General features: G+C 41.3%; 1 protein-coding gene across 1 annotated transcript in view; it reads left to right on the plus strand.

Annotated features, from left to right (window-relative positions):
* cnksr1 (connector enhancer of kinase suppressor of Ras 1) overlaps nt 1-21,282 on the plus strand; it is a 50,975-nt gene that overhangs the window by 1,177 nt on the left and 28,516 nt on the right. The window contains exons 2-4 of the mRNA XM_053632163.1: nt 6,749-6,906; nt 8,486-8,688; nt 12,177-12,261. Of these exons, the coding sequence (XP_053488138.1) occupies nt 6,749-6,906; nt 8,486-8,688; nt 12,177-12,261 (446 nt within the window). The remainder of the gene's footprint in view (nt 1-6,748; nt 6,907-8,485; nt 8,689-12,176; nt 12,262-21,282) is intronic.

The following is a 21,282-nucleotide window of genomic DNA, read 5'->3' on the forward strand; positions in this document are numbered from 1 at the left end:
GAATGAATGACAGACGTTTTTCATGGCAAGGTGTGGGCTTCTTCCTGACAAATTAACTAGATAAAAGGTCTGGAGTTGTTTCCAAGCACCGAATTTGCATTTAGTAGCTGTTCATGGGAACTCTCGATGTGCGGCCCGAAGAGGTGTCGATGCAAGTGAAGGAGGCCATCGTTAGGCTGAAGGAGAAACAAAACCCCAAAGCAGGCATATCAGAGAGATAGCAGATATTTTAGGAGAGGCCAAATCAACAGTGTGGTCCGTTCTTAAAAAGAAGGAAGGCACTGCCGAGCTCATCGACACCGAAAAGGCCTGCAAGGCCACGGAAGACAACTAAAATGGATGATGGCAGAATTATTTCCTTGGTGAAGATATAACCCTTCGCAACATCTAGCCAAGTCAAGAACACTCAGGAGGAGGTAGGCGTATTATTGTTAACGTCTACAATCAAGAGACACCTTCATGGAGGTAAATACAGACGGTTTACCTCGAGATGCAAACCAGTGGTAACACTCGAGAACAGAAAGGCCAGATTAGACTTTGCTAAAAAAAATAAAAAATAAAAAACTCTAAAAAAGCCTGACCAGTTCTGGAACAAGACTCTTTGGACAGATTGACTTGTACCAGAATGATGGGAAGAGAAGAGTATGGAGAAGGAAAGGAAGGACTCATGATCCAAAGCATACCACATCATCTGTCAAATATGTGGAGGCAGTGTTATGGCATGGGCATGTGTGGCTGCTAATGGAACCGGATCACTGGTGTTTATTGATGATGTGACTGCTGTTAGAAGTAACAGAAGGAATTCTGAAGTGTACAGGACTATACTTTCCGCTCAGATTCAGTCAAATGCTGCAAAACTGTTAGGAACAGATGGATAATGACCCAAAACAAACCACAAAAGCGACCCAAGAGCTTCTTAAGGGAAAGAAATGAATGTTCTTAAAAGGCCGAGTCAGTCACCTGACCTCAACTCAACTGAGAATGCATTTCACTTACTGAAGACAAAACGGAACGCAGAAAGACCCACAAACGAGCAGTAACTGAAGGCGGCTGTAATAAAGGCCTGGCAAAGTATCTCAACTGAGGAAACTCAGTATTTGGTGATGTCCAATAGTTCCAGATTTCAGGCATTGACTGCAAAGGATTTGCATCCAAGTATCCTAATATTTACAATTGTTAGTTTGTCTAATTACTTTTGAACCTGTACAAATGGAGGGATTCTGTAAAAATAAATGGCGGTAATTTCTAAACACTTAACGCAGCATTTTTGTTAAAAGCCCTGAATTAAAGCTGAAAGTCTACACTTCAAATCACATCTTGATTGCTTCATTTCAAATCCACTGTGTTGATGTACAGAGGCAAAATGAACAAAACGGTGCCGCTGTCCCAATACTTATGGCCCGGAAATTCTTCATTAATAAGCGCCAAAGTTTGCATCCTGCTCCTCAGCTTCACGTCCGCCTTCCGACATTTTTGTTTTCGCTCTGCACGTGAGCCGCGGACGGGTCGCAGAGCGCCGCACACAGAAATACGTCATCAACAAGGCTTTATCGTTATTATCGCGGGAAGACTAACTCTTTTGCGGGGAGAATTTCTACCGGTTTATCGCAAACGATAAGATATCGCCCATCCCTATTGGCCACGTATCAATCAGAGGCTGTTAAATCGAATTGTATCGTATTATATATCATAGCAGATTCAGTGGTATCATCAAATATCGAATTGTTATGGAATCATTTATTATACCGTATATTGTATCGGATTCAGTGGTACTGTCAAAAATATCGCATCGTAACCTTAAGAATCAAAATCGTATCGTGTTGTTCGGATGCCTGAGGTTTATATAGCATGGTTTTTGATGTGTGGAGGAAAAAAAAAAACCCCCATAAAAATAAGAATGAGTCAGTCTTTTTCTTAGTAGCGCACCTAAACAATGCAGACTATTGAGGCAGATCATCTCCTTGCGAATAAAATGCCTAATAATTGCGTAATCATCATACGACTGTCCATAAGAACAATACGGACAATAAAATAGGCGTGCTCTTGTGATACAATACAGATTATTGTCTTTACAGGTACAGTTTCAGCCTGAATGAACAGTAATGATTGCTGTGAAGTAATGGTTTTTAAACTTAGTAAATGAATGTGTGGGGGAAAAAATGAAATCTTCTCAGTCCATACAGAACTCAAAGGCCCTTGAACCTTCTAACATATGTATGTCTTTATGTATGTAAGGAATAAAACAGTTTCAGGGTGTGATGTCGTAGCGGCGTGATGCGGTCCAGCACGAAGCAGAGTTACGGTCTAACATCCCGAAGTCGATCATTTTCCTATAAAGGGGAAAAAGAACAATTATAACCGCAGTCAGTTCTCACCAGGACGTTCTGAGATCTTTTGACTCACGTATTCAGCAGCTCATGCACTCAGGCACTTCGATTTAATTCAGTTCTAGCAATCACAGAATGATGATGCTTTAGATTTACTGTGGTTCATATCAACTGTGTAATTTTTTTTTTTTTACTGGGAATCCATTGTGTGTGATCGTGCAGGATTCAATTGGAGAATATAAATACAGCTACAGCAACCGTGTACAAACGTGTGTTCACACACGTGATAATGTCGTGATTGCACTTTTCTTGAACTAAATCTGTCATACTGATTCGATCCGTATAACGATGATCATATCACCATTGTTCGCGAAGCAAGCATGAGGCGCAGAAAAAGAACCGGATCCACTCGCTTCTAGCTGTCTGTGTGAGAATTTTATCATAGAAGAACCATCGAAAGGCCAGGAAATAACTTGCAAGATATGGATAACAGAATTACAGTGGCACACTATGTCAATCAGTCAACTCATAATGATAATTAATTGCCGTTGTTCTTTCTTCCACATGAAGTTGTGTAAAACCTCCAATAAAATCTGAGCGTTTCTCGACACATTGTTTATGAGATATTTATGCAATGCTTGTAAATGTGTTATAAAAGCAGCGCTGGTGCATGTCAAATAGAGTGTTCGATTTTTCATATTTAAAAACAAATATAGCTTATACAAATTCTATATTGCTTAGATAACATCCCTGGTTATCTTGATATGATATTTTTGTCCGGTGATCACAGTCCAGCATCAATCACAGGGTTTCTCTGTACGTGTGCGCGTACAGTATGTGTTTGAGCATGTGTGCAAAGTTTGCATTGTAAGGTCATGCTTTACCTGCTTTGACACTTGAAAAAATGTAAGTGTAAAGGTAAGGTTATTGCTCAGTACCTGGCTCCTGATATCATGATGGATCGTTTCATTTCCAAGATCATGACAAGATCTTGAAAGCTGACTGCTATCTGAGGAAGTAATATCCATTTTGTCTCATTAGAAAGAAACTCCATAGACCCAGGGCTCGAAATTAACTTTTTAACCTGGTAGCGCTGGTGCTCCCAAGCTCCCAATATACATAAATATATAAATATATGTATATATATATATATATATATATATATATATATATATATATATATTCTTATATTTAAAAACAACACCACTCATGCTTAAAATGTACGGATTTGTCGGCGAATGCAGTGTTACCTGCGTAAGGTTGTAATTTACAACCGCAAGAGGAAGATAGATATTCAAGCGGGGAAAGGGCCTCGTACATGCGAGGAAAAATCTCTATGCTCTGCTCGCGCGAATGCTTTTTCTTTTTGTCCAAGCCAGTGGGCGGGCCCAACTGGCTTGACTGTAGCCTCAGATATCATTGGCTAACTCATTTTTCCGGAAATCAGTTCTGATTGGCTGCCTGCCACTGTGACGAACTGTGGACCGGTCACTGTATCAGCTCACAGTAATTAGCGAACATTTTGTCGAGAAATGAAAACAAGTCGCACCACAACAATTATTTGCACTTGCACAAATGCTCCCAAATATATTTTAAGGTCGCATAGATCAAATTTCGGGAGCATATGCGACCAAAATGGTCGCAATTTCGAGCCTTGTATAGACCGGATGTCTGGGAGCTGGTAGTTGCATACTTAGGAGTGCATACTTGGGGGTGCATACTTTAGAGTTGTATAATTGGTAGTTGCATACTTGGTAGTTGCATACTTGGGAGTGCATACTTGGGGGTGCATACTTGGGAGTTGTATACTTGGGAGTGCATACTTGGGAGTTGTATACTAGGGAGTGCATACTAGGGAGTGCATACTTGGGAGTTGCATACATAGGAGTGCATACTTGGGGGTGCATACTTGGGGGTGCATACTTGGGAGTTGCATACTTGTGAGTGCATACTTGGGAGTTGCATACTTGGGAGTGCATACTTGGGAGTGCATACTTGGGAGTTGCATACTTGTGAGTGCATACTTGGGAGTTGCATACTTGGGAGTGCATACTTGGGAGTGCATACTTGGGAGTTGCATACTTGTGAGTGCATACTTGGGAGTTGCATACTTGGGAGTGCATACTTGGGAGTTGCATACATAGGAGTGCATACTTGGGAGTTGCATACTTGGGAGTGCGTACTTGTGGGTTGTATACTTGGGAGTTGCATACTTGGGAGTTGCATACTTGGGAGTGCATACTTGGGAGTTGCATACTTGGGAGTTGTATAATTGGTAGTGCATACTTGGGAGTTACATGCATGAGAGTACATATTTGGGAGTTGCATACTTGGGAGTGCATACCTTGGAGTTGCATACTTGGGAGTGCATACTTGGGAGTGCATACTTGGGAGTTGCATACATAGGAGTGCATACTTGGGAGTTGCATACTTGGGAGTGCATACTTGGGAGTTGTATACTTGGGTGTTGTATACTTGGGAGTGCATACTTGGGAGTTGTATACTTGGGTGTTGTATACTTGGGAGTTGCATACTTGGGAGTGCATACTTGGGAGTTGTATACTTGGGTGTTGTATACTTGGGAGTGCATACTTGGGAGTTGTATACTTGGGAGTGCATACTTGGGAGTTGCATACTTGGGAGTGCATACTTGGGAGTGCATACTTTGGAGTTGCATACTTGGGAGTTGTATACTTGGTAGTGCATACTTGGGAGTTACATGCATGAGAGTGCATATTTGCGAGTTGCATACTTGGGAGTGCATACTTGGGAGTGCATACTTGGCTCTGCTCTCTGGGTGGGATGCAGCAGTTCGGCTCCTAATATCTTTTGTACACTTTTCTGATCAGAAGCTTCAGAAGCTACAATCTGATTGGCTTTCTGTACTTCTGTGTAGTACAGTACTGTGAAGTAAACACACTTCTGTACTGGTTCTAGTAATACAACAGTCTTTTAAATGCTGCACACTTGAGCTTTTCAGAGCAAGAAACAAGATGTATAGTCACTGTATTCAGTTTGTATGAAGAAGTTATTAGTGGACATGGTGGAAATTTGGCAATGACCAAATCGGAAGGAGAAAAAAAGTAAATTCCTGTTTCTGAATAATACCCAAAATAGGCAGCATTTGATTTCTAACACGCTCGTACAGAGTTTTCCATGACCTCAGATATACCGATATGGAAGTCCAGTCCCAGTGTCTGTTAGCTGGATAAGTTTTTAGACCCAGAAGTGACATTGTCTTTGCATGTTTACATTCCCATGCCGAAGTGAACCCCAAGTTGCTCCCAATGGCAGGCTAGCGCCCTTGCATGGCAAGCTCTACTGTAAGTGTTGCGTGAGTGTGTGTGAATGAGACACAGTCTAAAGCGCTTTGTAGAACCGCTAAAGGTTAAAAAGGCGCTATATAAATGCAGACCATTTACCTGTAAAGTCGTTCAGCATTTAAATTTCAATCAGGAGTAAAGACGCTTTTCATGTTGAAATAACAAAACGCACCAATTTTCCATTGACGTAATGTTACCAACATTAAAGGCCATTGTTTGGGAATAACACGAGAAATAAAAGACTTATAATAGCTTTTACCCCCCTGAATCACCACCTCCATTCTTTTTTCTTTTTCTTTCTTTCTCACTGAATTTCTGGTGAACAATAAGCTCTGAACATGACTGAGGTTAATCACTCCCTGCGTCTGACTTCGATGATCATTCAACTTCACAATTATTTTTCATTTGTAGGGACGCTCCGATCGATCGGCCACCGATCACATCCTATCACACGACTCGATCGGTAGTCTCTAAATTTGATCGGGATCGTTCGAGTGAGTGTATCATGACTCAAACACACATGGGCGGAATGCACGCGCACTCATTCCGAGAATCAAAGCAAATGGACACAAATGTTACCGTGACTATTACACTTCAGTGTTTTTTTTTATTCATAAGGATAGAAATTTCATTCAGATCGGGCTCAAAATGTTAACTCGACGGTTAACGAAGAGTTTATGCGAACATTTTTTAATCCGATCGATCTATCGGGTTATTAACGGATTATTACACTGCATGTACACACGTTTAATTGTAACTAGTCAGTGAGGTGTTTCAAGTCTTCAGCATGAGCATCCCCGGCTAACTGTTAGAATCTGTTAATTAGGTATTCATTAACCAGGACCACACCGTTAAATACAGCACACACTATTAAATAAGGTGTTTATTTACTTATTTATATCTTAATAAACAGATTTAACACATAATTGTGTATTTCTGGCTATTTTTCCGTTAAAAACTCAACTAAAAAGTTACAGGTTCTGATTCGTGCGTCGACCAAATATTGGGTCATGGTGAAACACAAATTCTCGAAACCATTATTCATTTCAGAAATGTTTTCATCACAGATCGTGTGTGTGTGTGTGTGTGTGTGTGTAGGACTGGATCCGTCTGTGCAGCAGTATACATTTGAACAGTGGCAATTGTGTGGTGTGGATCTGCTGCAGTTATCTCCACAGCAGCTCGAACAGCTCGGAGTGCACAAGATCGGACACCAGGAGGTCATCCTGGACGCCGTGGAGAAACTCTGCACCCTGGTACTTCTCACTACCACTGCTGTGTGTGCGTGTGTGTGTGTGTGTGTGTTTGATTCCACTTACATGTGCATTGTGTATGCAAGGTCACTGCGGATATTTGTACCTAGAAGCCTCCAGAAACCTCCCTGAGAACAGAACAAGCACACTTGGACTGATGTAGTGATTTTACTAAATACTGTACACCGATGTGTACGTGATGTACAGTCGGGTCCTTAAGTATTTGGACAGTGACACAGTATTCATCATTTTGCCTCTGTACACCACCACAGTGGATTCGAAATGAAGCAGTCAAGATGGGATTGAAGTGTAGACTTTCAGCGTTAATTCAAGCGCTATAACAAACGTAGTGCGTTTAGGAATTAAAGCCATTTTTACAGTCCCTCCATTTTCACCGGCTCAAAAGTAATTGGACAGTTGACCGATACGCCGTTTCATGGCCAGGTGTGGGCTGTTTTCTCGTTATTTCATGACAAATGAAGGAATCTGGAATTGATTCCGAGTGTTAACTTGCGTTTGGTCGCTGTTCATGGAAACTCTTGTGTGTGGTTCAAGGAGGTGTCAATGCAAGAGAAGGAGACCATCATTAGGCTGAAAAAACCACCCCAGACCTATCAGAGAGATAGCCGAAACGTTAGGAGCGGCCAAATCGACAATTCGGTATATTCTTAAAAAGAAGGAACGCACTGGGGAGCTCAGCGACACCAAAAGGCCTGGTACAGAGGCAAAATGACAAAAATTGTGTCACTGTCCGAATACTTACGGACCTTACTGCATAAAGTAAAAAAAATCCCAAAACCATGTTTGGGTTTGGAGTGTGTGTGTGAGATAAATGTCGGGGAAAGCAGCAAGCATTTTTTTCTATTTTAGGCAGTGAATTGTCAGCTCTTTATTTAGGCACGAATGAGTAAGTGTTCTTAACAGAGTCTGAATTTGAGCTCACACATCTAATCAGAGAGAGCACGCGAGAGAGAAAGAGAGAGACAGACAGACAGACAGCTTCAACATGAAACCAGAGTAAAATCATGGCTGTGGTAACTCAGTGGATAAGGTTCTTAGCTAGTGAATAGAAGGTTGTTAGATGACATCCCGTGATCTCCAGAGAGTCACTGCAAGTCCCATAACCCTCGACTCATCAGCTAGAAGCTTGGATTATATCCTGTCGTTATCGTTAATCACTTGTCCAATCAGCCAATCATGTGGCAGCAGTGGGTTCACTACTGTGAGATTTGGAGATAACGGCTCTCACTGTGGTTCTTTGGAGTCCCAGAGCATTTGAAATAGCTTTGTAACCCTTCCCAGACTGATGTATTTCAATCACCTTCTTCCTCATCGTTTCTGGAATTTCTTTTATCTTTGGTATAGTGTGTTACTGCGTAAGACCTTTTAACCAACATCACGCTGTTGAAAAAGTTCTATTCAAGTGTTGATTTGATTGAACAGGGTTTGCGGTAATCAGGCCTAGACGAGTCTAGTTCAGAAAGAAATCAGGATGGGGGCGAATACTTTTTCACAGCACTGTATATGATAATTGTAATGTGACCAGCGGTTGTAAACTGAACATCATTTGTACTTTTTACAGACATATGGTCTGGCTGGGGAGAGCCTGTACAGTGTAGCAGAGAAGGTGCGTGCTGTGGCTCACTCGCTGCAGATGAGTGTTCAGAGTCGATGGCGTGTCAACACATACGACGGGCACAGAGCCACGAAGGTGCCTAATCAGGAACTGCAGCTGGTACTGGAACTCACTGTTGCCGCCAAAGCCCTGTATTCTCTGCTCAACAGGTACTACACACACACACACACACACACACAAAGCGCAGCCTGTCATTTTACTTAGAAAATGGAAAGCGTATAACCAAGAATGTGAGAGCTAAATAATGCAAACCTTCTGACCAATCAGATTCGAGTATATATGTTAGAGGTATAATTTCGTCTAACACGCTGGAATTTAATTCATGCTTGTTTATATGAACTTGTTTTAGTCATGGATAGAATAAATATTAGGTTTGTGGATCATCAAGGTGTGTTTTGGCAAAGTTAGCAGTGGTTTTCACCTCGACACTCTTCCATGGAGGCCATCTTCCCCCAGTGTCTTTCTGATAGTGGAGTCATGAACAGTGTGCTGCTGGAGGAATTTTGGAAGGTCGGACACTTCTGAGAAGGTTTATTACGTTACGTCGACATTACGGCATTTGGTAGACGCCCTTATCCAGAGCGACTTACATTGATCTCATTTAGACAGTTGAGGGTTAAGGGCCTTGCTCATGGACCTGACTGGGATTTGAACTCACAACCTTCCGATCAGTAGTCCGACGTCTTAACCATTAAGCTACCACTGCCCATTACCGTGCTGACTTTTTCCATTTGGAGATAACGGCTCTCACTGTGGTTCTTCGGAGTCCCAGATCCTTTGAAATAGCTTTGTAACCCTTCCCAGACTGATGTATTTCAATCACCTTCTTCCTCATCATTTCTGGAATTTCTTTTATCTTTGGTATAGTGTGTTACTGCGTAAGACCTTTTAACCAACATCATGCTGCTGTAAAAGTTCTATTTAAGTGTTGATTTGATTGAACAGGGTTTGCAGTAATCAGACCTGGTTGTGTCTAGTCCAGCTGAGAACAATATTATGAATGCAGTTTCATAGATTTGGGGAATTAGTAACTACGGGTGCAAATACATTTTCACACAGGCCCAGGTGGTATTGGATAACATTTTTGCTTCAATCAATAACATTCTCATTTAAAAACGGTATTTTGTGTTTACTCGGATTACCTTTGTTTCATCTTGGATTTAGTGTTAATGTATGAGACAATTTAGTACGAGATCGACACAAAAACAGAAGAAATCAGCAAATACAACAAAAATACAGCGCTGTAAATGTTGCATTTTGATTCAGATTCGTGAGGAGACGGCGACCTCATATATCACAGCTTATTTTGTTTGTATTCATAACAGCAGAAGTCGAAATTTTCACACATCTCGGAGTTAATAACCCAGTCTTGACCTTTTTCAGTGTGGCGAGTTGATTGTGAATGCAGAATCGTTTTTTTTTTGTTTTGTTTAGTCTTCTAACCCATCAACCATCACATCTGGGGAAAATACTCCAGATGTTTCTGCCTTGTTTTCACTTTCATTCTAAATGACATCGTCTGCACTGAAGACTTAAACGCTATATACTAGCTTAGCCAAATCGTTGGTCAGTCATGAATGAGTATTTTGCCCTCTTTCAGTACTGTTTTGTTTAACATGCCCTTGTTGACGTGCCCTCGTCATATCCCCGGGGCAAATCAACCTGAAAACAGACTTCGTGTCTGAATCATTTTAAACCCTTCTGTTTCATTTGACGCATTTAAAACAGGGCTCTGTGTAGCAAACTCATGTCCAAATGCACAAGGAAATCAGTTTATTCATATTTGTGCTTGCTATTTTAAAAATCCACTCCTCATTGTCTCTTCTTCCCTTCATCTGGCGAGTAGCCACTTGTCGCTTGACGTGACGTAGGTGTTACATTCTTTCGAGTCGTTTGGGGAAGTCAACACGCGCATCCTAAAAACAACATCGCTCATGTTCAGCTTCCATGCTTCCTCATCGTGTGTGCATTCTAATCATAATACGGAACTCCTCATATACTGAAACCTACAGTGTAATTGACCAAGGCTCATTTTTTTCCCCTTCTAAAGAGCCTGAAAACTGGTGGACGAGTGAGATCAGACGGTTGATAACATTACCTCATGTGTGAGTCGTTCAGGTTATTATGATACAGCGAAGCGAGGCAGTAGGTTTCAGACATCAGTGAAATAGATGTAAAACTGGTTTGGTGTGCTTTGGTTTTCTCACACTGGTACAGAAGTACAGTCGGTGTGTGCGGTTCGCAACAAAAGCTCTAAATCAGAGTCAGGTTTTTTTTTTGTTTTTTTTTTATGTTTACAAGGAATTTAGGTAGGCTGTTGCTCAAACTGACACGCGTTAGAATTAACCAGGGCAGAATTGGACCTCAAGGTTTGACATCTTGTGTCATGTGAGATGCTTTTCTCATCACCACGGATGTAAAGGGTGACTGTATTTGAGTTACCGTAGCTTTCCTGTCAGCGCAAACCAGTCTGACCGTTTGCCTTTGACCTGTCTCATTAACAAGGCGTTTCTGTCCTCAGAACTGACTCTCATTGGATGTTTTTTGTTTGTCGCACCATCCTGTGTAAACTCTAGAGACTGTGATGTGTGGGAATTCCAGGAGACCAGATATTTCTAAAACACTCAAACCACCCCGTCTGGCACCAACAACCATGCCACTGTCAGGATCACTTGAGAGGGAGCGCAGTGGTTTAGCGGTTAGCACGTTTGCCTTGCACCTCCGGGATTCGGGGATTCGATTCACGCCTCCGCCCCTTGTGCATGGAGTTTGCATGTTCTCCCCGTGCTTCGGAGGTTTCCCCCGGGGGTATTCCGGTTTCCTCCCCAGTCCAAAGACACGCATTGCAGGCTGATTGCCATCTCTAAATTGTCTGTGGGGCGGGGGCGGGGTGGCTTAGCAGTTAAAGCTCTGGGTTACTGATTCGAAGATCGGTGGTTCAAGCCCCAGCACTGCCAGGCTCTGGGTTACTGATCGGAATGTCGGGGGTTCAAACCCAATCTTGGACCCTTGAGCAAGTCCCTTAAATCTCTCTGCTCCAGGGGGCGCTGTATCATGGCTGACCCTGTACTCTGACCCCAGCTTCCTGGCATGCTGGGGTCAGAGTGCAGGGTCAGCCATGATATATGTGTATATGTGATCATTAAAGACTCATTGTCATTAAATTGTCTGTAGTGTGTGAGTGGGTGTGTGAAAGTGTGTGCCCCCAGTTCCCTGGGGTAGGCTCCAGGCTCCCCCTGTGGTATAGAAAATGGGATGGCTGGGTTTTTGTTCAGGTTGTACGATATGCATGACCGAACAGTGTGTGCAGATAGAGCAGTATATGCAGTAACGGGGAGTATGTAATATGTGCATATTTCACAGTATATACAGCATACACAGACTTAAGTGTAAAAATGATGACACATACAGACACAACGCGTATTATCCAATATATTATCCATATTAACCAAGTGCGATGCTGTGTTCCAGTCAACGCAAATATACATCGTTATATTTCTTTTCTATTTTATTTTCTGTTTATTATGTGCTCTCTGTTACTATTTGGCCTTTTTTGATTTTTCGTCCTTGACCATATAATATCATGCAATTCTGTGTGTGCGTGTGCGTGTGTGTGTGTGTGTGTGTGTGTTTACAGGTACCAGTACACAGAGTTGACAGGGTATACAGGCTCTAAAAACATCCAAGATTTGTGTAGAGATCTGAGCGCCGCCATGCAGAAGGTCAGTATTGGTGTATTAATATCTTTTACTGCTGTTATCTGTCTCGCTCTCTCTCTCTCTTGCTCTCTCTCTCTCTCTCTCTCTCTCTCTCTCTGAGGAAAAGGTACATAGAGAGATAGAGAGGAGAGGATCAGAGGGCTGAGCGAAAGAAAGAAAAAGTGTAAGGGAGAAAGGGGGAAGATCAGGAGGGTGGGATGATAATCAGTTTTTTTCAGATTTCAGTTGTTCACCTGTGGCCATTGAGCTTCAAAAGTGGGCGTGGTGGAGGGAGAGTGGGCGGGGCAAGATTACAATATTTGGAAAAGTGGGATAGTGGGACACACACACACACACACACGCAAACGGATAAACACTGTAGCGGTATGTAATGGCTTCTTTTATATCCTGCATTTGCAGTATGTAGTCCTGCTTTGACTCTTTTCCTCACACACACACACACACACACACACACATGCTGCATAACTGCTCTAAGCTTCTACACACATGCAAATCGTCACACTCTCAAACCTGTTCTGCTTATCGTCCTGATCAGCCTGACAGCATGTTCGTATCACTGTAAGTGCTTATGTATGGAGATCTGCTCTGGTCAGCTTTGTTTTTTTTTTTTTTTTGGTTTATTTTCATGGGAACTGCTGTATGGGAATGATTGTCTCGAAGATAAGTCTGCAAATTGGTGAAATATTTCAGCACACGTGCAGAGAAAACAAAGCGATACGACAACCTGAGTTTACAAAGGAAAAACAGGAAGGAGTGGAAATGAGAGTGAGTGTGTACGTACAGTATGTACGTGTGTACGTGTGTGTGTGTGAGTGTGTGTTTATAATGCTAAACAATCTCAGGGTGCTGTTTGAATGTGTGGATAATCAGTGAGTCAGTAAATGCCTTGCGGTCTTTTGCCCCCCTCAGCGTGTTGTGTCTATTATAACGGACCGAGCTATAATTGCAGTCCATTGTTTAGTCCGCTTCCTGTTTCTGCGTAACTCACATTTGGGTCTAAACTCATGCGAGTGAGAAAAACACAGCTGCGATCGGCTTATTGCACACATCTGTGTGGCGTTCCACATGTGCTAGAGCAGAAAGGCAGCAATGTTCTTTTTTGGAGAGCATTGGCTTTGTCCTTGCAACCCTGCCATGTATACCATTGCTGTTCAGTGTTCTCCTGATTGTGGACTCATGAACATTAACATTAGCCAATGTGACTGAGGCCTTTAGTTGCTTAGAAGTTACCCCGGGTTCCTTTGTGATCTCGTGGACTGTTACACGTCTTGCTCTTGGAGTGATCTTTGTCGGTCGCCGTCTCTTGGGGAATTTCCTCCATTTGTAAACGATCAGTCTTGACTGTAGATCGGTGGAGTCCAAACTCTTTAGAGATAGTTTTGTGTCCTTTTCCAGCCTGATGTGCATCAACAACTCTTTCTCTGAGATCCTCAGAAATCTCCTTTGTTCATGCAGTGATCCACTTCCACAAACATGTGCTGTGACGCTCAGACTTTGATAGATTCCTGTTCTTCAAATAAAACAGAATGCTCACTCGCACCTGATTGTCATCCTATCGATTGAAAACACCCGACTCTAATTTCACCTTCAAATTAATTGCTAATCCTAGACGTTCACATACTTCTGCCACTCAGAGATATGTAACGTTGGATCATTTTCCTCAATAAATAAATGACCAAGTATAATATTTCTGTCTAATTTGCTTAATTGGGTTCTCTTTGTCTACTTTTAGGACTTAAAGTATTCATGCAGATTTCTAGAATATTCAAAAGGGTTCACAAACTTTCAAGCACCACCGTAATATTGATATCATGATTCATTACGTCACATTGCACCTTTATTGATATCATGATACATGATTTCACGATACACTTTTATTGTGACACATTTGTATTCATTAAAAAAATAAATAAATAAATTTCAATTATTTTAAATAAATGCATTTGTTTGATATTTTAAATAAACACAGAAAGGAGCTGATTTAATGCTACATTTTTGTACTTAATCAAAAAAAATACAGATTAAATATATATCAATTATAACATATAATTTTTTAAATATTTTGTTGTAATAGAAAATGTTATTTCAAATATAAAAAATATTAAAATACAGGTATTTTAAATATATATATATAAAAAAATAAATGGAACACTGCTATATTTCTGGGTAATCATTAGCCAGCCTACATTTCCTATATACATACTGTATACTGTTACCAACCTGAAGTTGATTATTTTTTAATAAGAGCATGTCCCGAAATGTGTTCTTGCTCACAGGAAGTTACGAACAAGTACTCTTTTTATTCATTAAAGAACTACACAGGTAGTTAAATTGAATGTTATGGAATGCCCATGAAACCATTTCATTCCTGTTATCACTTATGTTACAGCAGCTGTAAACAGTCATTCCCTCACCAGCCTCTCTTTCTGTTCTCTTTCTTGAAGTTTTTACGCCAAAAAAAAAATGCATCTTGTCATGTGACTGAGAAACCAGAAAGTGTAACCTGCTCTCGAAACCTCGAAACGCCGACACTGCCGTTTTTCATGAAACGGTAAATAAACGCGTACAGAAAGCTTTACCGCAGCTCAGTTTATACGCGTTTCACTGTTAACGTGTTCATGTAGAGCGTCCACCGTGTACGTCCCTGCACGTGAGCTGTTGCTATAGAAACCGTAACGTATCAGAACGAGCGCATTGATATAAACCTGCGATTCGAATTATAGCCAGAACTACAGTCAGAGCTGGTGTTGTAGAAAATTCATCCATATTTTCTGACCAATCAGAATTGAGAATTAGTATAGTTCCTAATAATTAGTGCTTGGGATCTTATAAAAAAAAATTAAAAAACATCGAAAGAAAAAAAGCAAGCAAATGGTAACTGGGCATGACTCAGCATAGCACGCAAATACTGGTTGACCTTTATTAAGTTCATCAAGAGAGCTTTCATTTTATCCACACGACTATGATTATTAACCGTATATAAGTTAGTAATTAATGCATGTTTATTTCCGAACATGATTTCTGGTATAACTCAAAAGCCTTGGACATGTAACGTTTCTGATCTAATTTTAGCTCTTCAGTTAAGAGCAGTGATCTTTAGCATTGCTAGCAACTGAGTAGTAGTGAAAAGGACACATCTCTCAGCATGGTGCATGATTCCTTTCAATAATGATTATATCTCTAGCAGAGGACTGTGGAGTCACTGTGTGCAAGCACGCCGCTCTTCTTTACCTCCTCGAGTGTTATGAGTCTGACCGGCAGTGTAGACGAGCACCTGGACAGTTGTGAGGAACATCTTGTCATGCAAAAATAACACGTCACGTGGCGTACGAATTGCCCGTGACCTTTTCATCTCTTGGTTATTAGGTCAGGGCTGTGATGTCATTTGTCATCATGATGAGAAGTCGGAACATGGAATTTCGTTATTTTTGACCTCAAATTGGGAACACAGACGACCCTATGTTGGTCTTTTGTTAGCAATAAGCTATCCAGCTAACTGATGAATGATGTACAGTGCCCTCCACTAATATTGGCAAGATTTTGATCGTTTGTTCAAAATATTCACAAAAATACTCTGCTCTCATGGATATCAAACAATTGCAAACACAACACAGGTTTATCACAAGAAAAATATCTTTGTTAAATATAGGCGTGCAACAATTATTGGCACTCTTTTAGTCAATACTTTGTGCTAGCTCCCTTTGCCAAGATAACAGCTCTGAGTCTTCTATAATGCCTGATGAGGTTGGAGAATACATGACAAGGGATCTGAGAGCGTTCCTCCATACAGAATCTCTCCAGATCCTTCACATTTCGAGGTCCACGCTGGTGGACTCTCCTCTTCAGTTCACGCCACAGGTTTTCTATGGGTTTCAGGTCAGGGGACTGGGATGGCCATGGCGGGACCTTGATTTTGTGGTCAGAAACCATTTTTGTGTGATTTTAATGTTTTGGATCATCGTCCTGCTGGAAGATCCAACCACGGCCCATTTTCAGCTTTCTGGCAGAGACAGTCAGGTTTCCTAACAAAATGTCCAGGTCCTCTGGCAGAAAAACAGCCCCAAAACATTAAAGAGCCACCACCATATTTAACCGTGGGCATGAGGTACTTTTCCATATGGCTACCTCTCTGTGTTCTCCAAAACCACCTCTGATGTTTATTAACAAAAACCTCTATTTTGGTTTCATCTGACCGTAGAACCCGATCCCATTTGAAGTTCCAGTAGTGTCTGGCAAACTGAAGACGCTCGAGTTTGTTTTTGGAAGAGAGTAGAGGCTTTTATCTTGAAACCCTTCCAAACAACTTGTGGTGATGTAGGTGACTTCAGATTGTAGTTTTGGAGACTTTCTGACCCCAAGACGCATCTAACTTCTGCAATTCTCCAGCTGTGATCCTTGGAGATTTTTTGGCCACTCGAACCGTCCTCTTCACGGTGCGTTGAGACGATATAGACACACGTCCAATTCCAGGTTGATTTTTTTAAAAAATTGAACAAAAGGTTAAACAATAAAGACAATTTTTCACAGCCTATTTGTCATATTTATCAAGGGTGCTAATATTAGTGGAAGGCACTGTATATTTACCTCCTCAAAACACAAAACAGCAAAGTGTTAAAGATTTAACAAGCATATATGTGTGTATGTTGATTGATCTAAAGCAAATACTTGTATATACAGTATAACTCATTTAAAGTAAAGGAGTGCTATTTTGTTTACTTGGTGAACTCACTGAATTCCGAGTAGGAATTCAGAGTTGAGGAAGGCGTTTTCTTTGGTTTTTCCTAGTCGGAGGTCAGAAGTTTGCATTGAACGCAATACCACAGTACTTGCCACAGAATGTCCGACCTAAACATTGTTGCAGACCATCATGGTAACATGGTAACAGAAATTGTTCTGGAACAGTTTGAGGAACATGACAAAGAGTTCAAGGTGTTGACTCGACCTCCAAATTCCCCAGATCTCAATCTGATCAAGCATCTGTGGGATGTACTGGACTAACAAGTCTGATCCATAGAGGCCCCACCTCACAACTTAACAGGACTTAAAGGATCTGCTGCTAAAGTCTTGGTGCCAGATACCACAGCACACCTTCAGAGGTCATGTGGAGTCCATGCCTCGATGAGTCAGAGCTGTTTTGGTGGCACAAGGGGGACCTACACAATATCAAGCAGGTGGGTTTAATGTTACGGCTGATCAGTGGGGTCCAGAACTCTCGGGTGAAAATGCTTCCGTTTTGCATTCTTTGATAATTTAATACATTTATTTCAGTACAGTGTATATCATCAGCAATAACTTGCGTGAAAAGTAGAACAATAGAAATATATGCATGAATTTTAGGATTTCTTAGTGCTTGGTTTGCCCGTATTTACTTTAGTGGCAGCGTGCACTCGAGCTGGCATGGACTCCGCAAGTTTTTGTTGAATCCTGATGTTATTACATCAAATCCATCAGCGTGCCGTCTGAACAGCATGCATGAGTGGAACGGATCAGACTCAAGGGAATATGACCTTTTGTATGTAAATAGTGACCTAGATTTATTTTTGTGACTTAAAAATAGTTAATACTGAATAGTCAGGATATTGACTATTGACCTTTATCGTTTTCAGTTATTCGAAGCGTTCTGGTTACTTCCAGTTACACATTAAAGAAAATAAGGTTTCAGGTTGATCTCAGATCTTTGGACTTCAGTGTCCCGTTTTAAATTCAGGTTAAGTCTTATTTGGATGAGGGCATCTTTATCAGATGAACTTATCTCCATGCGTTTATAAAATATTCTGCCCAACCCTGATATCATGTGTATCGTCAGTGTTGTTTGTTTAGGAAAGCAGTATGGTGTCTTAATGAGTGTGTTTCCATAGTACAGGGAGAAAAATGTGTGTGTGTGTGTGTGTGTGTGTGTCTGTGGTAAGACGGATAGATGTTCAGGAACTAGGTTATGAAAACCTGTATTTCTGTGAGTAAGGGAGAAGAGGTGTGTATGGTGTGGTGTGGTGTGGTGCGGTGTGTGTGTGTGTGTGTGATAGATAAGGACTAAAAGGGACTAAATGTCCTCATAATTATAGGTTAGTGTCCAAATTCAGGTTTCCTTCAAGTTGTCTATCAGTATGTTTATGATGGTCCTTGTTAAGATAGGAAAACTAGTGTGTGTGAATGTGTGTGTGTGTGTGTGTGTGTGTGTGTGTGTGTGGTTGTGTGGGTGTGTGTGTGTGTGTATGTATTGGGAGTCCCCACAAGGATATGAAAATCTGACTGTTTTGACCTGATAAAGCCAAAATATTTCCTTCCGGTTACTGAGATTAGGGTTAGATTTAGATTTTCATATTTTATATATGAATAATTATGTCAATGGAAGGTCCTCTCTCTCTCTCTCTCTCTCTCTCTCTCTCTCTCTCTCTCTCTCTCTCTGAGAGAGAAAGATCCTTAAACTGGAAGAAGAGGGGGATGTGAAGATGAAATTGGAGGTGACGTGGATTAATCGAGGGATATTTCAAGATAAAAATGAAGTACAGGTTTGGAAAGAGGAAAGAGAGAAGTGGGAGGGACTTCTGGAGAGTTAGGAGAGAGAGAGAGAGAGAGAGAGAGCGAGGGGGGGGGGGGGGGGGGCAGGCAGAGAGACAGACTAGAGCTCCTGAATCCATGAAGGTCACTCCGAAGGCTGTGAGACAGTTTTGCTCCACTTTCATCAGAGCAGGTACAGATCTGCAACTTTTTAAACAATTGATCTGCTTTATTGTTTGCGGTGTTTTTCACTGCTTCATGCTTTGATGAAATTGTAGATTTACTGAAATGTCAGGATGTTTGGGGATTGTGTTGTGGTGTGTTGTGGAGTGTGTGTGTGTGTGTGTGTGTGTGTGTGTGGATAATGCCAAAGCGGATTTACGGTCGAAAATATGTGTGTGTTTATGTGTAGGTCTATTTCTGGAAACTGTGTCCTAATTGTTAAGAACTAAAATCTGTGTGTGTGTGTGTGTGTGTGTGTGTGCGTGTGTGTGTGTGTGTGTGTGTAGGCATGTGTTTATATCTTAATGTGGAAAAAGTATCCCCACAAGGAATATCTTATTTTGACTTTTGACCTAGTGGGGACATTTGGCTGGTCCTTATAAAAAAAAAAAATAAAAAAAAAAAACCAAGCAAAAAAAAGAAAACCTACGTGATTCAAAATGTTTTCTTTTGGTTACTGAGATTATTGTTGGATTTAGATTTAGGTGTAGCGTAGCATTTATTAGCTGCATTCATAGCTGCATGCATTCATAGCTGCATGCATTCATTCAGTGGCAGGTCCTCACAAGTATGGGGCTGACAAGTGTGTGTGTGTGTCTGAATTTTTGTATCCAGTGCTCTATTTTAAACCCAAATTAATCTTTGAACATCTAAAGTGTGTGTGTGTGTGTGTGTGGGTGTGTGGGTGTGTGTGTGTTGCTGTGTCTTTGACCCTGCGTGAGCTCATAGTTCGTAGTTATGTTTGTGTAATGTTCTGGTTTAATGTGTTACACTGTGTGGGATTCTGAGAGTGCTGTTTTTTAAACAAAATATTACCAAGAAAGGTAGTAGTTAGTGATGCAGTCATGAATTGAGTCGAGCGGGAATAGAATTTCAGCACAGATTTGCCGTATATGTCTGCATGTTTGGTCTTTTATAAATGATGTGTGAGGAGATCTCTGGATCAGTGTTATTTTAGGTTACTTACAGTTAACAGTTTGTGTACAGGACCAAAGTAATGTATGGTTTTCTCTTATATCTTGGGTATATACTAAAGCTCACTAATCACGCACTGTACATTTCTTGAAAAGTGTTATTATGGTTGACATGATCAAATCTTTAAAGTGTAGAAATGATGTTATTTGTGCTGATCATTTACTTCCTTACACCAGCTTTAGTTCCCAGCCCTGTCATATGAAGGTTATGAACCGGGGGTGGTGTGGGGGGTGGGATTGGGGTGAAGGCATCTTAACTGACGGCCAGTGTAACACACACGGACGAAAGCACTTTCTGCCCTCTTCCACATACATGACCTCACGCGTGCCCATGATCGGCTGTGATTGACTGGGAGTGTGACTAAATTCACCCCAATTTTCCTCTTCGGCCTCCTGTGTCACAGTCAGGATTCCAACTGGCAGTTTCCTTATAATAGGGTGAAAACTTTTTTATTGCACCACTTGGGAGTCCAGCTTCTAGATGCCTTGGAAACCAGGAAAGTAAGACTGAAGTCTCTCTGGTCAGTGAAAAAAATGTAGGATCTGTTTATTATTAAGTAGCGGTCAGACTGGAATTTTGCCTTGCTGTTTTCTTATACATCTGGGGGGAAAAGTAGCCGTCTTGTCCACTGACACGGTAGAGTTTATTTGTAACATGTATTAAAAATCGTTTTTTTTTTTCTCCCTGTCTGCTGAGAATTTCATATTAGCAATGTTGGCACATTTGAATCGGAATGTTTAAAGGATGCAGGGTTGAAATACACTCACCAACACTTTATTAGGAAGACTGTACTAATACTGGTTAAGCGCCTCTATTTGCTCTCAAAACAGCTTCAGTTCTTCGTGGCATGGATTCCACAAGATGTTGGAAACATTCCTTTGAGAATCAGGTCCATGTTGACTTGATTGCATCACGCAATTCCTGCAGATTTTTCAGGTGCACGTTCATGCTGTGAATCTCCCGTTCTACCCCATCCCAAAGGTGTTGACTGGGAAGGCCAGTGAAGAACTCTGAACTCGTTGTCATGTTCATGAAACCAGTTTGAGACGGCTTTTGCTTTGTAACATGGTGCGTTATCATGCGGGAAGTAGGCATTAGAAGATGGTAAATTGCGGCCATGAAGGAATGCACATGATCAGCAAGGATACTCACATAGGCTGTGGAATTTAAGCGATGATTGATGGTATTAACAGGCTCAAAGTGTGAAAAGAAAACATTCCCCACACCATTACACCACCTCCACCAGCCTGGTGACACAAGGCAGACTGGGTGAATGGATTCATGCTGTTGGTGCCAAATTCTGACCCTACCATCTGTGTACCTCAGCAC

The sequence above is a fragment of the Ictalurus furcatus genome, chromosome 9 (genome assembly GCF_023375685.1).
Source record: "Ictalurus furcatus strain D&B chromosome 9, Billie_1.0, whole genome shotgun sequence".
NCBI lineage: Eukaryota > Metazoa > Chordata > Actinopteri > Siluriformes > Ictaluridae > Ictalurus > Ictalurus furcatus.